The 22189-nt window shown below is 40.7% G+C and overlaps 1 protein-coding gene and 1 long non-coding RNA gene across 2 annotated transcripts in view; both read right to left on the bottom strand.

Moving 5' to 3' along the window:
* Nucleotides 1-22189, bottom strand: part of DEDD2 (death effector domain containing 2) — a gene marked incomplete in the record, with an annotated part of 107921 nt that overhangs the window by 38559 nt on the left and 47173 nt on the right. The window contains 1 exon segment of the mRNA XM_053690970.1: nucleotides 18934-19059. Coding sequence (XP_053546945.1) covers nucleotides 18934-19059 — 126 coding nt within the window.
* LOC128638837 (uncharacterized) lies at nucleotides 1900-18927 on the bottom strand. Its single transcript, XR_008399125.1, has 2 exons — nucleotides 16638-18927; nucleotides 1900-2242 (listed from the first exon to the last, which is right to left on the bottom strand). It is a non-coding gene; the product is annotated as an uncharacterized LOC128638837 (long non-coding RNA).

The raw sequence follows: 22189 nt of genomic DNA, 5'->3' as shown, positions 1-22189 counted from the left end.
TTTTTTGCAAGTTATAGGGCAATAAGTAGAAGTAGCACTTTGCTATTTGCAAACTTTTTTTTTTTTTTTTTTTAAATCAGCAAAAGTTACATTGTAACACAGATATCTGTCAGGAATTCCTGAATAACCCTTCACATGTATATATTTGTTTCTAGTAGACAACTCAAAGTATTGATCTACGCCCATTTTGGTATATTTCATGCCACCATTTAACCGCCAAATGCAATCAAATAAATAAAAAAAAAAAGTTAACCTTTTCACAAACTTTAGGTTTCTCACTGAAATTATTTACAAACAGCTTGTGCAATTATGGCACAAATGGTTGTAAATGCTTCTCTGGGATCCCCTTTGTTCATAGACAGACATATATAGCTTTGTCATTACTATTTGGTAATTCGAAGGCCACTAAATGCAGCTGTGCACCACACTTACTATGCCCAGCAGTGAAGGGGTTAATTAGGTAGCTTGTAGGGTAAATTTTAGCTTTAGTGTATAGATTACCCTCCAACCTGACACATCACACCCACTGATCCCTCTCAAACAGCTCTCTTCCCTCCCCCACCCCATAATGGTCACCCCCATCTTAAGTACTGGCAGAACGTCTGCTAGTACTAAAATAAAAGGCTTTTTTTTTTTTTAATAGTGTCTGCAGTGTAGGATCCCCCTTACACCCAAACAGCTCTAACTCTCTACCTAGTTGAGGCCAACTGTCTGCCAGTACCCAGTTTGCAGTAAAATTGGGCTTAATTTAAAAAAAAAAATTTCAGTAGTGGTGTAGCTGCCCCCCCCCCCCCTCAATACCTTACCACCCTCCCAATTCTTATTGCCCTTTCCCTCCCTTCCTGCTCACTAAAATTACCATAGCGTAGCATTCCACCACCCCCCTCCCGGACCAAATGCTTCCTCCAGCAATGGGCAGCCCACCCGCCTCCCTCCTATCCCTCCCACGACACCAACGATCGGCACCATCGCTGGCCGATGCAGAGAGGGCTACAGAGTGGCCCCCTCTGCATCAGTTGCTTACCAGAGGTTATTGCACAATGCCTCAATATCTAGGCATCTCTGCAATACCCTGAAAGCGATCACGATCACTTCCAGAGCTTGAAACCCCATAGGATGTGCCAGGTACCTCTCTGGTCGTTAACCATTTTTGGAAGGACATGCCTGGAATGTCATCAGTCTTTAAGGGGTTAAGCATTAACTTAGGCTTTATAGAAGCTCAGGGGTGTGCAAATGCACTATATGGCAGAAATTTGGAACAATGTTTGTAGGGATGCTATACACTGTTGCCATATAGTTTGGCAAAGGCAATTGCATGCTCTTGATCTCCTATAAGCCTACCTAGGTTTACTCTAACAAATATCACAAACACACACCACATTTGATAACAAAAGCAAAAAAAGAAACTTTTTAAAACTGCACACTTTCTGAATTATTAAAAGTTAATTTTGACTTTACCGTCCCTTTAACAAGAATTTGTAATTAAATTTGTTAATGGTTTTGAAGTTTGAAATCCTTAGGTATGTTTAAATTACAAATGCCTACAATATTAGGTCATTTATCTTTTCGTATAGCCAAAACACTAAGATTGAGGTACTGATTTCATAAAATAGCTGTATGTGTTGTGAGGTTCTATTAGTGCCTCTTAAAAGAAACAAAAAGAATATCAGAGAGCCTCTTTCAAGCAAAGTACAATTAGTTTGAAAGATGCAAACAAGCGTCTTACCACATTTTACTGAGCCTTAACAAAGCTTATTGGCCAAGGCATAATTGTATTTGGTGACATCCTTTAGCAGATCAGCATTTTTTCCCCTATATACAAAAGTACAGTGTTTCCAATTTCAGTTAAAAATCCTGAGTTTACAAACTGTTTCATAAATAAAAATGTAACCCCAAATATAACATTTGCATTTTAACATGTGCAAGAAACACATGAACACAAAATATTTTAATATGAAAAATTCACCTATGTGAGCGGTTTAACATCCGAAAAAGTACAGAAAAGTTTTGAATTATTAAACAGAGAAAAACCTCAAAATGCAGCACAATTGACTGGTATTTGATAACATTTGAGTGTCCATGATGAGATAATTAAAACATTTGTTCAGCAGACCAGCTTGTATTATACAGCGTAGACGGAAGCAGAAAAACAACCTTGTGTTTTGCTCCCAAGTTTACCATTGAGGTGCAGTGCCAGGCTGTCAGAGCAGCTAGTTAAGGGTTTTTCCACTGGCGATCTTAACTGTGAACCGAGAGAGAGAGGTTGAGCTTTTGAGAAAACACAGCACATATTGTTTTGCTTTTTAATTAGGCAGCAAGAAATTCACTTTGCAACATAGTGAGAAAAAAAATCTATTTATATAAACCACTTCCTCTCCTTAAAATAATAAAAAAAATATGCAGCTATAAGATTTAAAAAAAATGCCAGACCAGCACCAGATACCAAAAAATAAGAGGCTTTTAATGACAGACTTGCTCGCAGAGCACAATCTCTAACAGAATTAACGCATGGGCATGAACAATTAGTTCTTTCACTTTAAAGGGACAGTAAACACATAAAAATTTAAACTAAGTGTAGAAAACTAACTGCACTATACCATTTCACCCATTTTTACTGTAATTTAAATCTTAAAAACAAAATTTATGCTTACCTGATAAATTTATTTCTTTTTTGACATAATGAGTCCACGGATCATCTTAATTACTAATGGGATATTCACCTCCTGGTCAGCAGAAGGCGGCAAAGAGCACCACATCAGAGCTGTTAAATATCACCTCCCTTTACTCCCAACCCAGTCATTCGACCGAAGTAAATGAGAGAAAGGAAGTAACAAGGTGCAGAGGTGTCTGAAGTTTATAATAACCAACAACCTGTCGTATAAAAAAAAACAAAACAAAAAAAAAAACAGGGCGGGGCGTGGACTCGTGACAAAAAAGAAAAAGTTATCAGGTAAGCATACATTTTGTTTTTTTTAATGACACGATAAGTCCACGGATCATCTTAATTACTAATGGGCAATACCCAAGCTAGAGTACACAGATGATACGGGAGGGACAAGACAGGGAACCTAAACGGAAGGCACCACTGCTTGAAGAACCTCTCCCAAAAGCGGCCTCAGCCGAGGCAAAAGTGTCAAATTTGTAGAATTTTGAAAAAGTGTGGAGAGGACCAAGTTGCAGCCTTGCAAATCTGTTCCATTGAAGCTTCATTTTTGAATACCCACGAGGAAGCAACAGCCCTTGTGGAATGAGCAGTAACTCTCTCTGGAGGCTGCTGTCCAGCAGTCTCATATGTAAAACGTATGATACTTTTCAGCCAAAGAGATCGAAGTAGCCGTAGCTTCCTGACCCTTACGGTTTCCCGAGAAAACCACAAACAAGGCAGAAGACTGTAGAAAATCCTTAGTCACCTGCAGATAATTTTAAGGCACGAACCACATCCAAATTATGGAGAAGCCTTTCCTTCTGAGGAGGAGGATTAGAACACAAGGAAGGAACAACAATCTCTTGATTAATGTTCCAATCAGAAACAACTTTAGGAAGAAAACCCAGCTTAGTACGAAAAACTACCTTATCTGAATGAAAAATAAGGTAAGGGGAATCATACTGCAATCCTGAGAGTTCTGACACACTGCGAGCAGAAGAAATAGCAACAAGAAATAAAACTTTCCAAGATAATTTAATATCTAAGGAATACATGGGCTCAAACGGAGCCCCTTGAAGAACTTTAAGAACTAAATTCAAACTCCATGGAGGAGTAACTGGTTTGAACACAGGTCTGATTCTAACCAAGGCCTGACAAAATGATTGTACATCTGGAACATCTGCCAGATAGATAAGATAAGGCAGAGATTTGACCCTTTAGGGAACTTGTCGATAATCCTTTCGCCAAACCCTCTTGGAGAAAGAATAAAATTCTAGGAATCCTAACTACTCCATGAGTAGCCCTGTGAGTCACACCAATTAAGATATTTACGCCATATTTTATGGTAAATTTTTCTAGTTACAGGCTTACAAGCCTGAATCATAGTCTCAATGACCGAGTCAGAAAAGCCCCGCTTGGATAAAATGAAGCGTTCAATCTCCAGTCAGCTTCAGAGAAACTAGATTTGGATGAAGGGCCCTTGAATTAGAAGGTCCTTCCTCAACGGAAGTCTCCAAGGTGGCAGAGATGACATGTCCACCAGATCTGCATAACAAATCCTGCGATGCCAAGCCAGTGCAATGAGGATCACCGATGCCCTCTCCTGCTTGATTCGAGCAATGACCCAAGGAAGAAGAGCAAACAGAGGAAATAGGTATGCTAGACTGAAGGTCCAAGGAATCGCCAGAGCATCTTTCAGTTCCGCCTGGGGGTACCTGGACCTCGACTCTTATCTCAGGAGCTTGGCATTCTGTCGAGATGCCATGAGATCTCATTCCGGCTGACCCCACTTGAGAATCAGCCTGGACAACACTTCTGGATGGAGTTCCCACTCCCTCGGATGAAATGTCTGCCTGCTAAGGAAGTCCGCCTCCCAGTTGTCCACCCCTGGGATGTGGATCACCGACAGGTAGCAAGAATGGGCCTCCGCCCACTGAAATATTTTGGTTACTTCTGTCATCGCTAAGGAACTCCTCGTTCCTCCCTGATGATTGATGTAAGCCACTGATGTTATGTTGTCCGACTGGAACCTGATAAACTGGACCGAGGCTAACTGAGGCCAGGCCAGAAGAGGATTGAAGATCACTCAGCTCTAGAATGTTTATAGGAAGAACAGACTGAGTCCAAACTCCCTGAGCCTTTAAGGAGCCCCAGACTGCTCCCCACCATAGAAGGCTGGCGTCTTGTCACAATCACCCAAGATGATCTGCGAAAGCAGGTTCCCTGGGAGAGATGATCCAGAGAACCCCCATTGAAGAGAATTCCTGGTCTCCTGCTCCAGTAGTATTAGAGGAGACAAAACAATCTCCGTTCCATTGCCTGAGCATGCTTAACAACTGCAGAGGCCTGAGGTGGAACCAAGCAAACGGGATGATGTCCATTGCCGCTACCATCAGCCCGATTACCTCCATGCACTGAGCCAAGGAGTGGACTGAAGAACTAGACAAGTATCAATAATAATCTTTGATTTCCTGACCTCTGTCAGAAAAATCTTCATTGATAGGGAATCTTATGATTCCCAAGAAAGTTACTTTTGTGTTTGGGGCTAAGGAACTCTTCCAAATTTACCTTCCACCCGTGAGATCGCAGGAAGGAAAACACCATGTCTGTGTGGGATTTTGCTTGTTGTAAGGATGTCGTCCAGATAGGGCGCCACTGCAATTCCCCCGTAACCGAAGCACCGCCAACAGCGATCCCAGAACCTTTGTGAAAATTCTGGGAGCTGTGGCAAGACCAAAAGGAAGAGTCACGAACTGGAAGTGTTTGTCCAGAAAGGCGAACCTTAGGAACTTGTGATGATTCTTGTGAATGGGAACATGCAGGTATGTGTCCTTTAAATCCACTGGTTGTCATAAATTGGCCCTCTTGGATCAAAGGAAGAATGGAACAAATAGTTTCCATCAAATTTGTTTAGACTTTTGACATCTAAAATTGGTGTGAAGGCTCCCTCTTTTTTGGGAACCATGAACAGATTGGAATAAAAACCCAGACCCTGTTCCTGTATTGGAACAGGAACCATCACTCACAGGTCTTTTATACAACGTAAGAACGCCTCTCTATGTCTTGTCTACAGATAATCTTGAAAGCAGAAACCTGCCTCTGGGAGGAGAGCTTTTGAACAATAGCTTGTATCCCTGGGTCACTATGTCTATTGCCCAGGGATCCTGAACACCTCAAACCCAAGCCTGAGGAAAGGAAAGTCTGCCCCTTACATGATTCGGTCCTGGATCGGGGGCCAACCCTTCATGCTGATTTTGGTTCAATGGCGGGCATCTTGGATTGGTTTTCCTTTATTCCAAGACAGATTGCATCTCCAGGAAGGTTTAGACGGTTCCTGCTTGGGGGCAGAAGCGGAAGAATTTCCCTTGAAATTTCGAAAGGAGCAAAAATTGCTCTGTCTTCCCTTTTGCTTGTTTCTCCTGTCCTGAGGAAGGTGGTGGCACATACCTCCCCGTTAAGTCAGAAATTATTTCTGCCAAGCCAGGTCCAAACAAGGTCTTCCCCTTGTAAGGAATCGCTAAAAGTTTAGACTTGGAAGAGACATCTGCCGACCAAGGTTTCAACCATAAAGCTCTGCGAGCTAGAATAGAGAAACCTGAAATCTTTGCTCCCAGTTTGATAACTTGGAGAGAAGCATCTGTAATAAAGGAATTAGCCAATTTAAGGGCCTTAATTCTATAATGGATTTTATCCAGTGGAGTCTCTGTCCTGATAGCCTCAGACAACGCATCAAACCAATATGCTGCTGCGCTAGTGACGGTAGCAATGCATACCGCTGGCTGCTATTGTAAGCCCAGGTGCACATACATCTTTTCGAGTAACCCCTCCAATTTCTTGTCCATAGGATCTTTAAAAGCACAATCTATCTATGGGTATAGTAGTTCTCTTAGCCAAAGTGGAGACCGCTCCTTCCACCTTGGGGACCGTTTGCCAAGCCTCCCTAACAGCGTCGGCTATGGGAAACATCTTCTTAAATATGGAAGATGGAGCAAAAGGGATACCCGGTCTCTCCCACTCCTTAGTAATAATATCAGAAGCTCAGTCTGGAACCGGAAACACCTTTACTGAGGAAGGTACCTCAAAATATTTGTTTAGCTTACTGGATTTTTTGGGAATAATAGCGACTGTGGAATCGCTATCGTCTAATGTAGCTAAAACCTCCGTAAGCAGTAGACGGAGGTGCTCTAGATTGAACCTCAAAGAAACCACTTCAGTATAAGCAATAAGAATCATACTGTCAGAATCTGAAATTTCAGCTTCAGATGCTACTATGGTATCCCCCTCAGGCTTCTGGGAGGGTGCATCCGCAATAGGAATAACTGAGTCAGAAACCTCGCTTACTGAATGACTGGTTTTCCTCTTACGCTTTCCTTGTAACATAGAAAAGGCAGACATTGCTTCTGAAACTGCAGAAAACATGAGAGAAGCGACGTCTTTTAAAGTAACCCCAACTGGGGCCACAGAGAAAAGGCCGGGCACTGCATGTGAGGGCTGTAAAACTTAGGACGCTTGAGGAGAAAGCGTCATTAGAATCCTGACCAGCATCCTCCTTAGAAAATGTTGGCTCAGGAAATATTTTATCCCTGTAATTTATAGCTCTCTCAATACAAGAGGAACAAAAAGGGATTGGTGGTTCCACATTGGCATCAAAACATAAGGTGCAGGTAACATTTTGCAAGTCCTCTTGGTCCATTCTTATACTCAAAGAATAGAACTAGTACCAAAAGAATAAATTTATGAAAATTAAGCTTGACCAAAAAAAAAAAAAAAAAAAAATCATGTTACTGTCACTTTAAAACCTGTAACATTTTAACTAAACGCTGCAGAATGCAGTTAAACAATACTTAAACAAAACTTTCAAACACATCTACACCTCAGCGGTCTGCTGAGGTGCCTACCTGCCCCACAACACCAGGAAAAGCATCCCCCTAGCAAGGAGATGATCCGTAGAGAAGCAGGAAACGATATAAAAAATCTAGAAACGCTTGTCTAGCATGAAAACAAGCATGTCTAGTCGGCCTGAACTGTGTCACCTCTGTAGATGCAAGAGAAATGGCGCACAATGTGAGAGTATGTCACACTTAGCCCAGCCCTCGTGGGCGTCTCTTAATCTCCCGGTCGGTATTATTGTAAAACCGCCGGGAGCAGTGGAAACGCCAAAACAGAATTGAATTACGCAGCAGTGTAAGCCCCAGTGCCCGCTATGCTGTCTAAACACTGAATCCCCTACATCAGAAAGGATAATGTCCCAATAAATATAATAAAGCCTAAAAGCTTTCTTGAAGTAAAATAGTGCCCACTTTTCAAAATAAATAAAGTAAGCACTTACATGATTAATGCCAGAAAGCAAGGCATCTCACCCGGCTTGAGAGGTCCTCTCCCTCACATAGGCCTGTGGAATAAAAGAGACTGAGTATTTCCCCTAAGATCTTTACAATTAGGGAGCATAAAACATTATGAGAGGCACAGTGAGAATTATGTTCCACCAGTTCTCATTGCTCTAAAGCCACCACTGCCCTACTGAAGATACTGATGTGGACTACGGCTACACCTTAGGACAAAGCAACACAATCTTGCACCGCTTTGAAAATAATAAACTCTTGATTGAAGAATCTTTTCTAACACCTCACTTTACCACTTCCTATCACTAACGTAGGCAAAGAGAATGACTGGTTTGGGAGGTGATATTTAACAGCTGTGGTGCCCTTTGCCGCCTCCTGCTGACCAGGAGGTGAATATCCCATTAGTAATTAAGATGACCCGTGGACTTGTGTGATTAAAAAGAAATTATGTTTTCCAGTATTGGCAACAAGAAGAGCACAGACTTTTCTGTGTACTACAGCAACAACTTCTAACTGGCTCTTACAAAGAAGAAAAGTGGTGGGTGGAATTTGGCTATTAAACAATTGTAGCAAACAAGATATTAATGCATTCAAAACTTTTAAAACTCATCCACTTTGATAATTTAAAGGTGTTTATTGACCCTATAAGGTATTTTCTAGTTACAAGAGTAAGCCTTAGTATACTACACTCTTGCTACATAAAATTATATAGTACAATTTATTTATATTTTAGTTCCACCCAAAGTGATCTTATTTGTGAAGCTATAACAGAACATTTAAATTAACAGGACAATAATTTCTTTATACACTGGATAAAGATAAGCAGCAAATTAGGCTTTTGACTATCTTTAATATTAGGTGAACGTCTCCGTCTAGACTCCAGCTACCTTCCATGACAAAAAAAAACACTATTACACTCTGTGATAACAGAAAAACAAGACATAAAACAAGTTGGGATAGAGGGAAAAATATCATATGTACTTTAATTACTTTATAGGTTGTAGACAGAGGCGCTGATTCGTAGGGGATTCCTGAAGATTCCACTCTGTATTCCACGGTTCCTCCACAAGGACTGTGTCTGTTTGGAAACACTACGCCAATGTGATATTTTCTAACCCCTTACAAACAAGTAAAATACTCACAGAATAGTATTGAATAAACGGCTCCACAAAGTCAGATTCCGCTCTGTATTCCACGATTCCTCCAAAATGACTGTGTATAATAATATTGAATAAAACGGCTCCACAAACGGTCAGGAAAGATAGACACAAAACTTATTTAAGTATAGAAAAGTAGCTTTATTTAGCTTTATAATACTATTCTGTGAGTATTTTACACGTGTTTGGAAGGTGTTAGAAAATATCACATTGGGGTAGTGTTTCCAAACAGTCCTTTTGGAGGAACCGTGGAATACAGAGTGGAATCTTCAGGAATCTCCTACAAATCAGCGCCTCCCTTCTACAACCTATATCGATTTAACAGCTTTTGAGAGAGACTGTTGGAAGGCAGCAGTTCTATTCAAGAGGGGAGTGCTTATCTGTATTCTATACTTTTTCTTTGTTTACTTTAATTACTTTACCTGCAAATTTATATTGCAGTGCCTCGCCATTAACCCTTTCTTTTTAGTTTCTGAATTGTAAAGCTCTAACTTCCCCCACACATTTCCTTCTATGGAGTATCTATGTCTATTGTTTTGGTAGAATGCAAAAGTGCATAGAGATTATCTGCTGGAGCATGCCTAGATACTGTGAACTCAATTGAAATACAATGCCTGTGTCTAAACACTGATAAGGGGGGTGGAGTTGGCTGCTCCAGGCAGCTTAGCTATGTAATTCATTTTGCTTATTTATTTTTAAAATTAAAAAAAAAAAAAATATGCAAACTATTTTTAATTAGCTAGCCCTTTTATGATATGCACAGATCTCAACATGTTTTATGTCCCTTTAAGTTCCTTGTGTTTTCTCTCTCTATATATAGCTGTGGTAACACACATACTGCAAGGTTAAATTTGACAGAGTAGAGTGCTTTGAATTAAATGTGTATTTCAATTAATATGAAGCAATAAACCTATTATTTTTTGGTATCTGCAGGACTAATCACATTGGCAAGGCCAAATTTACACTATTGCTCTATGCAAATATTATGGAGAAGGCAAAAAACAGAATTTATGTTTACCTGATAAATTTCTTTCTCCAACGGTGTGTCCGGTCCACGGCGTCATCCTTACTTGTGGGATATTCTCTTCCCCAACAGGAAATGGCAAAGAGCCCAGCAAAGCTGGTCACATGATCCCTCCTAGGCTCCGCCTACCCCAGTCATTCGACCGACGTTAAGGAGGAATAATAGCATAGGAGAAACCATATGGTACCGTGGTGACTGTAGTTAAAGAAAATAAATTATCAGACCTGATTAAAAAACCAGGGCGGGCCGTGGACCGGACACACCGTTGGAGAAAGAAATTTATCAGGTAAACATAAATTCTGTTTTCTCCAACATAGGTGTGTCCGGTCCACGGCGTCATCCTTACTTGTGGGAACCAATACCAAAGCTTTAGGACACGGATGAAGGGAGGGAGCAAATCAGGTCACCTAAATGGAAGGCACCACGGCTTGCAAAACCTTTCTCCCAAAAATAGCCTCAGAAGAAGCAAAAGTATCAAACTTGTAAAATTTGGTAAAAGTGTGCAGTGAAGACCAAGTCGCTGCCCTACATATCTGATCAACAGAAGCCTCGTTCTTGAAGGCCCATGTGGAAGCCACAGCCCTAGTGGAATGAGCTGTGATTCTTTCGGGAGGCTGCCGTCCGGCAGTCTCGTAAGCCAATCTGATGATGCTTTTAATCCAAAAAGAGAGAGAGGTAGAAGTTGCTTTTTGACCTCTCCTTTTACCTGAATAAACAACAAACAAGGAAGATGTTTGTCTAAAATCCTTTGTAGCATCTAAATAGAATTTTAGAGCAGCGAACAACATCCAAATTGTGTAACAAGCGTTCCTTCTTTGAAACTGGTTTCGGACACAGAGAAGGTACGACTAATCTCCTGGTTAATGTTTTTGTTAGAAACAACTTTTGGAAGAAAACCAGGTTTAGTACGTAAAACCACCTTATCTGCATGGAACACCAGATAAGGAGGAGAACACTGCAGAGCAGATAATTCTGAAACTCTTCTAGCAGAAGAAATTGCAACTAAAAACAAAACTTTCCAAGATAATAACTTAATATCAACGGAATGTAAGGGTTCAAACGGAACCCCCTGAAGAACTGAAAGAACTAAATTGAGACTCCAAGGAGGAGTCAAAGGTTTGTAAACAGGCTTGATTCTAACCAGAGCCTGAACAAAGGCTTGAACATCTGGCACAGCTGCCAGTTTTTTGTGAAGTAACACCGACAAGGCAGAAATCTGTCCCTTCAGGGAACTTGCCGATAATCCTTTTTCCAATCCTTCTTGAAGGAAGGATAGAATCCTAGGAATCTTAACCTTGTCCCAAGGGAATCCTTTAGATTCACACCAACAGATATATTTTTTCCAAATTTTGTGGTAAATCTTTCTAGTTACAGGCTTTCTGGCCTGAACAAGAGTATCGATAACAGAATCTGAGAAACCTCGCTTCGATAAAATCAAGCGTTCAATCTCCAAGCAGTCAGCTGGAGTGAAACCAGATTCGGATGTTCGAACGGACCCTGAACAAGAAGGTCTCGTCTCAAAGGTAGCTTCCAAGGTGGAGCCGATGACATATTCACCAGATCTGCATACCAAGTCCTGCGTGGCCACGCAGGAGCTATCAAGATCACCGACGCCCTCTCCGGATTGATCCTGGCTACCAGCCTGGGGATGAGAGGGAACGGCGGGAACACATAAGCTAGTTTGAAGGTCCAAGGTGCTACTAGTGCATCCACTAGAGCCGCCTTGGGATCCCTGGATCTGGACCCGTAGCAAGGAACTTTGAAGTTCTGACGAGAGGCCATCAGATCCATGTCTGGAATGCCCCATAGTTGAGTGACTTGGGCAAAGATTTCCGGATGGAGTTCCCACTCCCCCGGATGCAATGTCTGACGACTCAGAAAATCCGCTTCCCAATTTTCCACTCCCGGGATGTGGATAGCAGACAGGTGGCAGGAGTGAGACTCCGCCCATAGAATGATCTTGGTCACTTCTTCCATCGCTAGGGAACTCCTTGTTCCCCCCTGATGGTTGATGTACGCAACAGTCGTCATGTTGTCTGATTGAAACCGTATAAACTTGGTCCTCGCTAGCTGAGGCCAAGCCTTGAGAGCATTGAATATCGCTCTCAGTTCCAGAATATTTATCGGTAGAAGAGATTCTTCCCGAGACCAAAGACCCTGAGCTTTCAGGGATCCCCAGACCGCGCCCCAGCCCATCAGACTGGCGTCGGTCGTGACAATGACCCACTCTGGTCTGCGGAATGTCATCCCTCGTGACAGGTTGTCCAGGGACAGCCACCAACGGAGTGAGTCTCTGGTCCTCTGATTTACTTGTATCTTTGGAGATAAGTCTGTATAGTCCCCATTCCACTGACTGAGCATGCACAGTTGTAATGGTCTTAGATGAATTCGCGCAAAAGGAACTATGTCCATTGCCGCGACCATCAAACCTATTACTTCCATGCACTGCGCTATGGAAGGAAGAAGAACAGAATGAAGTACTTGACAAGAGCTTAGAAGTTTTGATTTTCTGGCCACTGTCAGAAAAATCCTCATTTCTAAGGAGTCTATTATTGTTCCCAAGAAGGGAACTCTTGTTGACGGAGATAGAGAACTTTTTTCTACGTTCACTTTCCACCCGTGAGATCTGAGAAAGGCCAGGACAATGTCCGTATGAGCCTTTGCTTGTGGTAGAGACGACGCTTGAATCAGTATGTCGTCCAAGTAAGGTACTACTGCAATGCCCCTTGGTCTTAGCACCGCTAGAAGGGACCCTAGTACCTTTGTGAAAATTCTTGGAGCAGTGGCTAATCCGAATGGAAGTGCCACAAACTGGTAATGCTTGTCCAGAAAGGCGAACCTTAGGAACCGATGATGTTCCTTGTGGATAGGAATATGTAGATACGCATCCTTTAAATCCACCGTGGACATGAATTGACCTTCCTGGATGGAAGGAAGGATAGTTCGAATGGTTTCCATCTTGAACGATGGGACCTTGAGAAATTTGTTTAAGATCTTGAGATCTAGGATTGGTCTGAACGTTCCCTCTTTTTTGGGAACTATGAACAGATTGGAGTAGAACCCCATCCCTTGTTCTCTCAATGGAACAGGATGAATCACTCCCATTTTTAACAGGTCTTCTACACAATGTAAGAACGCCTGTCTTTTTATGTGGTCTGAAGACAACTGAGACCTGTGGAACCTCCCCCTTGGGGGAAGTCCCTTGAATTCCAGAAGATAACCCTGGGAGACTATTTCTAGCGCCCAAGGATCCAGAACATCTCTTGCCCAAGCCTGAGCGAAGAGAGAGAGTCTGCCCCCCACCAGATCCGGTCCCGGATCGGGGGCCAATATTTCATGCTGTCTTGGTAGCAGTGGCAGGTTTCTTGGCCTGCTTTCCCTTGTTCCAGCCTTGCATTGGCCTCCAGGCTGGCTTGGTTTGAGAAGTATTACCCTCTTGCTTAGAGGATGTAGAACTTGAGGCTGGTCCGTTTCTGCGAAAGGGACGAAAATTTGGTTTATTTTTAGCCTTAAAAGACCTATCCTGAGGAAGGGCGTGGCCCTTACCCCCAGTGATATCTGAAATAATCTCTTTCAAGTCAGGGCCGAACAGCGTTTTCCCCTTGAAAGGTATGTTAAGCAATTTGTTCTTGGAAGACGCATCCGCTGACCAAGATTTTAGCCAAAGCGCTCTGCGCGCCACAATAGCAAACCCTGAATTTTTCGCCGCTAATCTAGCTAATTGCAAAGTGGCGTCTAAAGTAAAAGAGTTAGCCAATTTAAGAGCGTGAACTCTGTCCATAATCTCCTCATAAGAAGAATCTTTATTGAGCGACTTTTCTAGTTCATCGAACCAGAAACACGCTGCTGTAGTGACAGGAACAATGCATGAAATTGGTTGTAGAAGGTAACCTTGCTGAACAAACATCTTTTTAAGCAAACCCTCTAATTTTTTATCCATAGGATCTTTGAAAGCACAACTATCTCTATGGGAATAGTGGTGCGTTTGTTTAAAGTAGAAACCGCTCCCTCGACCTTGGGGACTGACTGCCATAAGTCCTTTCTGGGGTCGACCATAGGAAACAATTTTTAAATATGGGGGGAGGGACGAAAGGAATACCGGGCCTTTCCCATTCTTTATTACAATGTCCGCCACCCGCTTGGGTATAGGAAAAGCTTCTGGGAGCCCCGGCACCTCTAGGAACTTGTCCATCTTACATAGTTTCTCTGGATGACCAAATTTTCACAATCATCCAGAGTGGATAATACCTCCTTAAGCAAATGCGGAGATGTTCCAATTTAAATTTAAAAGTAATCACATCAGATTCAGCCTGCTGAGAAATGTTCCCTAAATCAGTAATTTCTCCCTCAGACAAAACCTCCCTGGCCCCCTCAGATTGGTTTAGGGGCCCTTCAGAGATATTAATATCAGCGTCGTCATGCTCTTCAGTAACTAAAACAGAGCATCCACGCTTACGCTGTCAAGGGTTCATTTTGGCTAAAATGTTTTTGACAGAATTATCCATTACAGCCGTTAATTGTTGCATAGTAAGGAGTATTGGCGCGCTAGATGTACTAGGGGCCTCCTGAGTGGGCAAGACTCGTGTAGACGAAGGAGGGAATGATGCAGTACCATGCTTACTCCCCTCACTTGAGGAATCATCTTGGGCATCATTGTCATTATCACATAAATCACATTTATTTAAATGAATAGGAATTCTGGCTTCCCCACATTCAGAACACAGTCTATCTGGTAGTTCAGACATGTTAAACAGGCATAAACTTGATAAGAAAGTACAAAAAACGTTTTGAAATAAAACCGTTACTGTCACTTTAAATTTTAAACTGAACACACTTTATTACTGCAATTGCGAAAAAACATGAAGGAATTGTTCAAAATTCACCAAAATTTCACCACAGTGTCTTAAAGCCTTAAAAGTATTGCACACCAAATTTGAAAGCTTTAACTCTTAAAATAACGGAACCGGAGCCGTTTTTATATTTAACCCCTATACAGTCCCTGGTATCTGCTTTGCTGAGACCCAACCAAGCCCAGAGGGGAATACGATACCAAATGACGCCTTCAGAAAGCTTTTTCTATGTATCTGAGCTCCTCACACATGCATCTGCATGCCTTGCTTCCCAAAAACAACTGCGCATTAGTGGCGCGAAAATGAGGCTCTGCCTATGATTAGAGAAGGCCCCCAGTGAAAAAGGTGTCCAATACAGTGACTGCCGTTTCTTTAACATAATTCCCAAGAATAAAATAACTCCTCAAAGCTATAAACTATTAAAAATGCTTATAAATCAATCGTTTTAGCCCAGAAAAATGTCTACCAGTCTTTAAAGCCCTTGTGAAGCCCTTTATTCTTATTTAATAAAAATGGCTTACCGGATCCCATAGGGAAAATGACAGCTTCCAGCATTACCAAGTCTTGTTAGAAATGTGTCATACCTCAAGCAGCAAAAGTCTGCTCACTGTTTCCCCCAACTGAAGTTAATTCCTCTCAACAGTCCTGTGTGGAACCAGCCATCGATTTTAGTAACGGTTGCTAAAATCATTTTCCTCTTACAAACAGAAATCTTCATCTCTTTTCTGTTTCAGAGTAAATAGTACATACCAGCACTATTTTAAAATAAACTCTTGATTGAAGAATAAAAACTACATTTAAACACCAAAAAAACTCTAAGCCATCTCCGTGGAGATGTTGCCTGTGCAACGGTAAAGAGAATGACTGGGGAAGGCGGAGCCTAGGAGGGATCATGTGACCAGCTTTGCTGGGCTCTTTGCCATTTCCTGTTGGGGAAGAGAATATCCCACAAGTAAGGATGACGCCGTGGACCGGACACACCTATGTTGGAGAAAAAAAAAATATGCAAACTATTTTTAATTAGCTAGCCCTTTTATGATATGCACAGATCTCAACATGTTTTATGTCCCTTTAAGTTCCTTGTGTTTTCTCTCTCTATATATAGCTGTGGTAACACACATACTGCAAGGTTAAATTTGACAGAGTAGAGTGCTTTGAATTAAATGTGTATTTCAATTAATATGAAGCAATAAACCTATTTTTTGGTATCTGCAGGACTAATCACATTGGCAAGGCCAAATTTACACTATTGCTCTATGCAAATATTATGGAGAAGGCAAAAATATATACACGTGTATATAGTTTAAAAATAATGCAACAACCTATTTTTAGATTAGTATTCTAAATTCAAAACATGAGGACTAGAAAAAAAAAAAAACTAGCAGATTTCATATGTTCCATTACTATACTAAATAGGGTGGTAAATAAAAATACAATATTGAAAAATGTACTGACGAAAATGTACTGGCATAAATGCCCCACCCAGGGTATTAATACATTATCCCTTTAGCTGCATGCAATAGTGAGAGCACAAGTGCTGCTGGCCCATTCATGTTGATAGGTGCTTGGCAGATGCCATTTCCCTCATCTGTCCCTCACATTTAGAAGGCATACATTTACCTTTTTAGTAAGCTTGTTTGAGAACGGTTGAGCTCATGATCATGATTTCTGTTTTTGAGAGACATTCTCTCAACCATCAACCTTTGCTCAGTACACCTGGAATTTAAATTTTAAAAAAAAAAGTCGGCAGAGGAGCATAGCAACAAATCACATTAAACTGAGGAGTGTAAGTAGGTAAAAGTCACTGATAAATGTTATACCTAAAGAAAAGCTAAAGCGCCCATTTCCTGGACGTTCACATTTTAATATATAAAAGGCAAAACACAAAATAAAATTAAAAAAAAAAAAAAAAAACATTTTATACTGGAGATACCATAATATACAACCAACTCTCCAGCATTGAAAGGGTTAAAACTGGTGGGTAGGGGAAGCACACACGATTTTCGAGTTGGAAAATTGAAAGGTCTTACTGTTTCATCCATGTAGTTATCACAGGTTTGGTGGTTTAATGTGTGTATTTTTTTAAATTTCTTCTTTAGAACTCATTTCCTGTAATTGTTAAGATACGAGAAAGTTTGTAGCATAAACATAAGCACAAAACACGTTAAGATAGTGCTCTTACCTTAGTATGGACTGATAAAATGGAAAGAGAATAGGGGCATGGGTTAACTAAAATCCATTTAGATATTCAAGGCTTGTGTTATCTTTTTGAGAAATTGTTTTACACATGGTATTTGAGGCAGCAATACAGAATGGAGGTAGATAAATGGTTGTGTCTTAAAATACACATGCAGCCAACTGTGCAAGGACTGTGTAGATAAAAAAAATATTCAGTAAAATGTCCATGACTGCAAAATAAGTTGTATTCTAGTTAACATAAGATTATTCTATACAAAACTGTATCTAGTATGTTAAGCTAGACATTTGATTGTAGAAGTTATTTATAAATAAAAAAAAAAAAATTAGAGAGGATTTGAATAAGCAAGCCTAACATATCTAAATCTTTGTACAGTGTAAGAAATTTGCAAAAGGGAGCACCAATGACATGTGTACACAATCTCTTTGCAAGTCCATTAAACCTGGTAGTAAGAATAAGATCAATAATCCAAATAATTGTAACTTCCTTGCTCATTAAAGGGACATTTTATTTTGCAAAAAAACATTAATAGAAATAGTACAGATCAAGTCATTAAGCTGTTAAAATTATAAAGCTCTATGGCATTTTTTACTTCCTCGGCTGAGTTGACAAATACAGCCATAATCCTCTTTTTGCACATAACTTATAGAGCTCACAATTAACTACATCAGAGGTCACTTTTTCAGAAATTCTGCACCCGAGTGTGCAAATGCAAAGTCACAATCTGATTATGACAAAAACTAAAATGGAGTGAACACACACACCACCTGTCACTATTTAAATTTGATGTCCTAACATCGGAGCCTGACTTCCAGTGAGTATCAGAACTTTAAAATATGAATAGCTTTTGAACTGTGTGTTTACTTGAAGAGTTCTATGCAGCATTAAAATATCCCTTTAACGTGATAGGCAGAAAGGTCAAATGTGTAGAACATGTTATAGTCTGGAAAAGTTGGCTCTTAAATACCAATGACATAACTAGAATTGATGCCTCAAAATACCAGTTTGAGAATGTTTATTTCAATATTCTTTGTCTGAAGAAACAAGCAGAGCAAAACACTTACAGACATTACAGAGCTACATGAGGGCAATGATGAAGGGTGAAACAAAAATGTGTTAACAAACACTGCAATTCGGAGTTAGGAAAAGTCTGAAATTACTATTTTTTAAATTTATGACCTGTAATGGTCAGTTATGCATTATGTAAAATGTCTGATAAATAGCTGGGTGCAGTGTTTTGAAGAAGTATTTTTTATATCACTGTTCTAAGGACATTATTCCAATGGAGCGGTAATTAGAATATAGCTTCATTAATCATAACTTTGAGCTGAAGAGGAAGTTCAATGAATAAAAAGGCATGTGAATGAGTAGGATTAGATACGTCAAAGGACCTTAAATCAAAATAAAGGTCGTCTCCATTATAAGGGGTTAAAAGCATGCAGTCTGATTTTGCAATGAAAGTATCATTCATAATGATTTTTAAACAGCACTGCATAGAATGGAACCTTTTTTAAAAAAAAAAATTAAAGCCAAAAAGAATATATTCAAAGACTGCAATGCCCGCTCAGTAACTGTATACTTCAAACGTAGGAGACATTAACTGTATTGGATGAAATTCACACCACACATTCATTCTCATCCACAAGAAACATACTTGTGGGAAAGTTTCTCTTTAGAACAAAGTTCTCAATGTCAAAATGGGGAGCTTTAAGAACTTACCACATGTCACTTTATTCAGTCCTGCCTGTGCCTGCTGAGGAGTGCTGCTAACTTTGCTTCTCTTAGGTTTAGGGCATAGGCTCCTCTTTTTGGTTCCACCTCGTTTTCTTTTGTTAGAATTTGAGCCTAACAAAACATACAAATGTCACAAACATTTGAAGCTTGAGGACTAGATGTGGAAAACACTGCTCCAGAATGCATTACAAGGAAGACTACCTTAGCTATAATAAAGCATGAACTTTGCACACTCATCCTGCACCACAAACTCAACTGTTTTTTGTTTGTTTGTTTTTTGCTCAAGTCACATGCATAGACAAACACAGTGCTACACCTCTGACAGGGTATCCTCCAAATGGTTGCAGAGAGCAATCTATTCCTGAATAGTGTATAGGATTAGAAAGTTAAGCAAAGTAGGTATTTTATTTAACATTTTTGTTTTGAAATGGAAAGGGCATATCACTTTCAAATCCTTTTAAAATACATGAACAACCAGAAAAATACATTTAATGAAGCATGAAAGTGAATGTATTGTAAAAAGTATTTTCCCTTTAATATGTTTTAGATGACTTGTCATTCTAGTTGAACAGTTCACGTTCATTAAAGTGATAGTAAATCCTAGTATTTTTGAAACTCTAAGATTTGCCAGTGCAACATATCAAGGCGACTTTCCGTCATGAAATATAAAATACTTCATGCTGAAAGTTACTTTGTCTGCAGCGTTCGACACGCTGAGCGCCTCAAGCAGCCCACAGCAGAACGCTACTTTATCACTAAATTGATTTTAACCAATAGCGTGCTAGCTATCCGGCATAATGCCAGGTGGCCTGGCTAAGAGGAGTAAATATCACCTCACTGAAAAACAAAATGTATGCTTACCTGATAAATTATTTTCTTTCCTAGCATTTAGAGTCCACAAATCCATTGTAATTACTAGTGGGAATTCAACTCCTGGCCACCAGGAGGCGGCAAAAACACCCCAGCAAAGCTATAAGTACCCTCCCACTTCCCATAACCCACAGTCATTCAGCTGAGGGAATATGGAAAGAGAAGAGACCACAAAGGGTATAGAGGTGCCTGAAGTTTAGAAAACAAAACAAAAATAAAAGCAGTCTTAAAGGGCGGGTTCGCGGACTCTCCATGCCAGGAATGAAAATAATTTATCAGGTAAGCATGAATTTCGTTTAATTTTTAAATGGCATGGAGAGTCAACGAATCCATTCTAATTACTAGTGGGAACCAATGCCCAAGCTAGAGGACACAGAATGGAAAGGGAGGGAGAAACAAGACAGGCGGACCTAAACCAAGGGCAGCACCATTTGAAGAACCTGTCTCCCAAAGGAAGCCTCAGCTGAGGCAAAAACATTGAATTTGTAAAATTCAGAGAAAGTATGCAACGAGGACCAAGTGGCCGCCTTACAAATTTGCTCTACAGAAGTCTTATTTTTAAAGTCCCAGGAAGAAGAAACAGCCCTAGATGAATGAGCCGTAATCATCTCAGGAGGATGCTGACCAGCTGTCTCAAACCAACCAAATGACACTAAAAGAAAGTAGTAGACGTGGCCTTCTGGCCCTTACGTTTGCCAGCAAACACTACAAAAAGGGCAGAAGATATCCTGGAAATAGAATTTGAGAGTACAAACCACATCCAGGTTGTGTAAAAGACTTTCTTTGAGAAGTATTAGGACACAGAGAAGGAACAACAATTCCCTGATTGATATAGCAGTCCGAAACCACCTAAGGAAGAAATCCCAATTTGGTACGAAGGACCGCCTTATCCACATGGAAAACAAGATAAAGGGAATCGCTGTCGAAACGAAAGTTCAGAGACTCTACGAGCAGAAGAGCTAGCTTGTAAAAACGAAACTTTCCAAGACAACTTAATATCAATAGAATGCAGAGGCTTAAACGGAGCCTGCTGCAGAACCCGAAGAACAAGGTTAAGGCTCCAGGGAGGAGCAACAGGTTTGAACACAGGCCTGATTCTGACCAGTGCCTGAACAAAGGAATGAACATCTGGTAAATAGGCCAAACGTTTATGTAACAGGACAGGGCAGAAATCTTACCCTTTAGGGAACTGACTGACAAACCCTTCTCCAGACCATCGTGTAGAAAAAAAGACATAATACGGGGAGGGAAACTCATTTTATTTCAAGGAAACCCAGTAAATGTATGTGCGCCAAATCTTATGGTGAATTTTGCAAGTAATCAACTTGCGAAGCTGGATCAAGGTGTCAACCTTTACAAAAAAAACAGAATTTATGCTTACCTGATAAATTACTTTCTCCAACGGTGTGTCCGGTCCACGGCGTCATCCTTACTTGTGGGATATTCTCTTCCCCAACAGGAAATGGCAAAGAGCCCAGCAAAGCTGGTCACATGATCCCTCCTAGGCTCCGCCTTCCCCAGTCATTCGACCGACGTAAAGGAGGAATATTTGCATAGGAGAAATCATATGATACCGTGGTGACTGTAGTTAGAGAAAATAATTCATCAGACCTGATTAAAAAACCAGGGCGGGCCGTGGACCGGACACACCGTTGGAGAAAGTAATTTATCAGGTAAGCATAAATTCTGTTTTCTCCAACATAGGTGTGTCCGGTCCACGGCGTCATCCTTACTTGTGGGAACCAATACCAAAGCTTTAGGACACGGATGATGGGAGGGAGCAAATCAGGTCACCTAGATGGAAGGCACCACGGTTTGCAAAACCTTTCTCCCAAAAATAGCCTCAGAAGAAGCAAAAGTATCAAATTTGTAAAATTTGGTAAAAGTGTGCAGTGAAGACCAAGTCGCTGCCTTACATATCTGATCAACAGAAGCCTCGTTCTTGAAGGCCCATGTGGAAGCCACAGCCCTAGTGGAGTGAGCTGTGATTCTTTCAGGAGGCTGCCGTCCGGCAGTCTCATAAGCCAATCGGATGATGCTTTTAAGCCAAAAAGAGAGAGAGGTAGAAGTTGCTTTTTGAGCTCTCCTTTTACCAGAGTAAACAACAAACAAGGAAGATGTTTGTCTGAAATCCTTTGTAGCCTCTAAATAGAATTTTAGAGCACGAACTACATCCAAATTGTGCAACAAACGTTCCTTCTTTGAAACTGGATTCGGACACAAAGAAGGCACAACTATCTCCTGGTTAATATTTTTGTTAGAAACAACTTTCGGAAGAAAACCAGGTTTAGTACGCAAAACCACCTTATCTGCATGGAACACCAGATAAGGAGAACACTGCAGAGCAGATAACTCTGAAACTCTTCTAGCA

Source organism: Bombina bombina, chromosome 8, assembly GCF_027579735.1.
Source record: "Bombina bombina isolate aBomBom1 chromosome 8, aBomBom1.pri, whole genome shotgun sequence".
Taxonomy (NCBI): Eukaryota; Metazoa; Chordata; class Amphibia; order Anura; family Bombinatoridae; genus Bombina; species Bombina bombina.
This window is presented reverse-complemented; position numbering and strand designations above follow the sequence as displayed.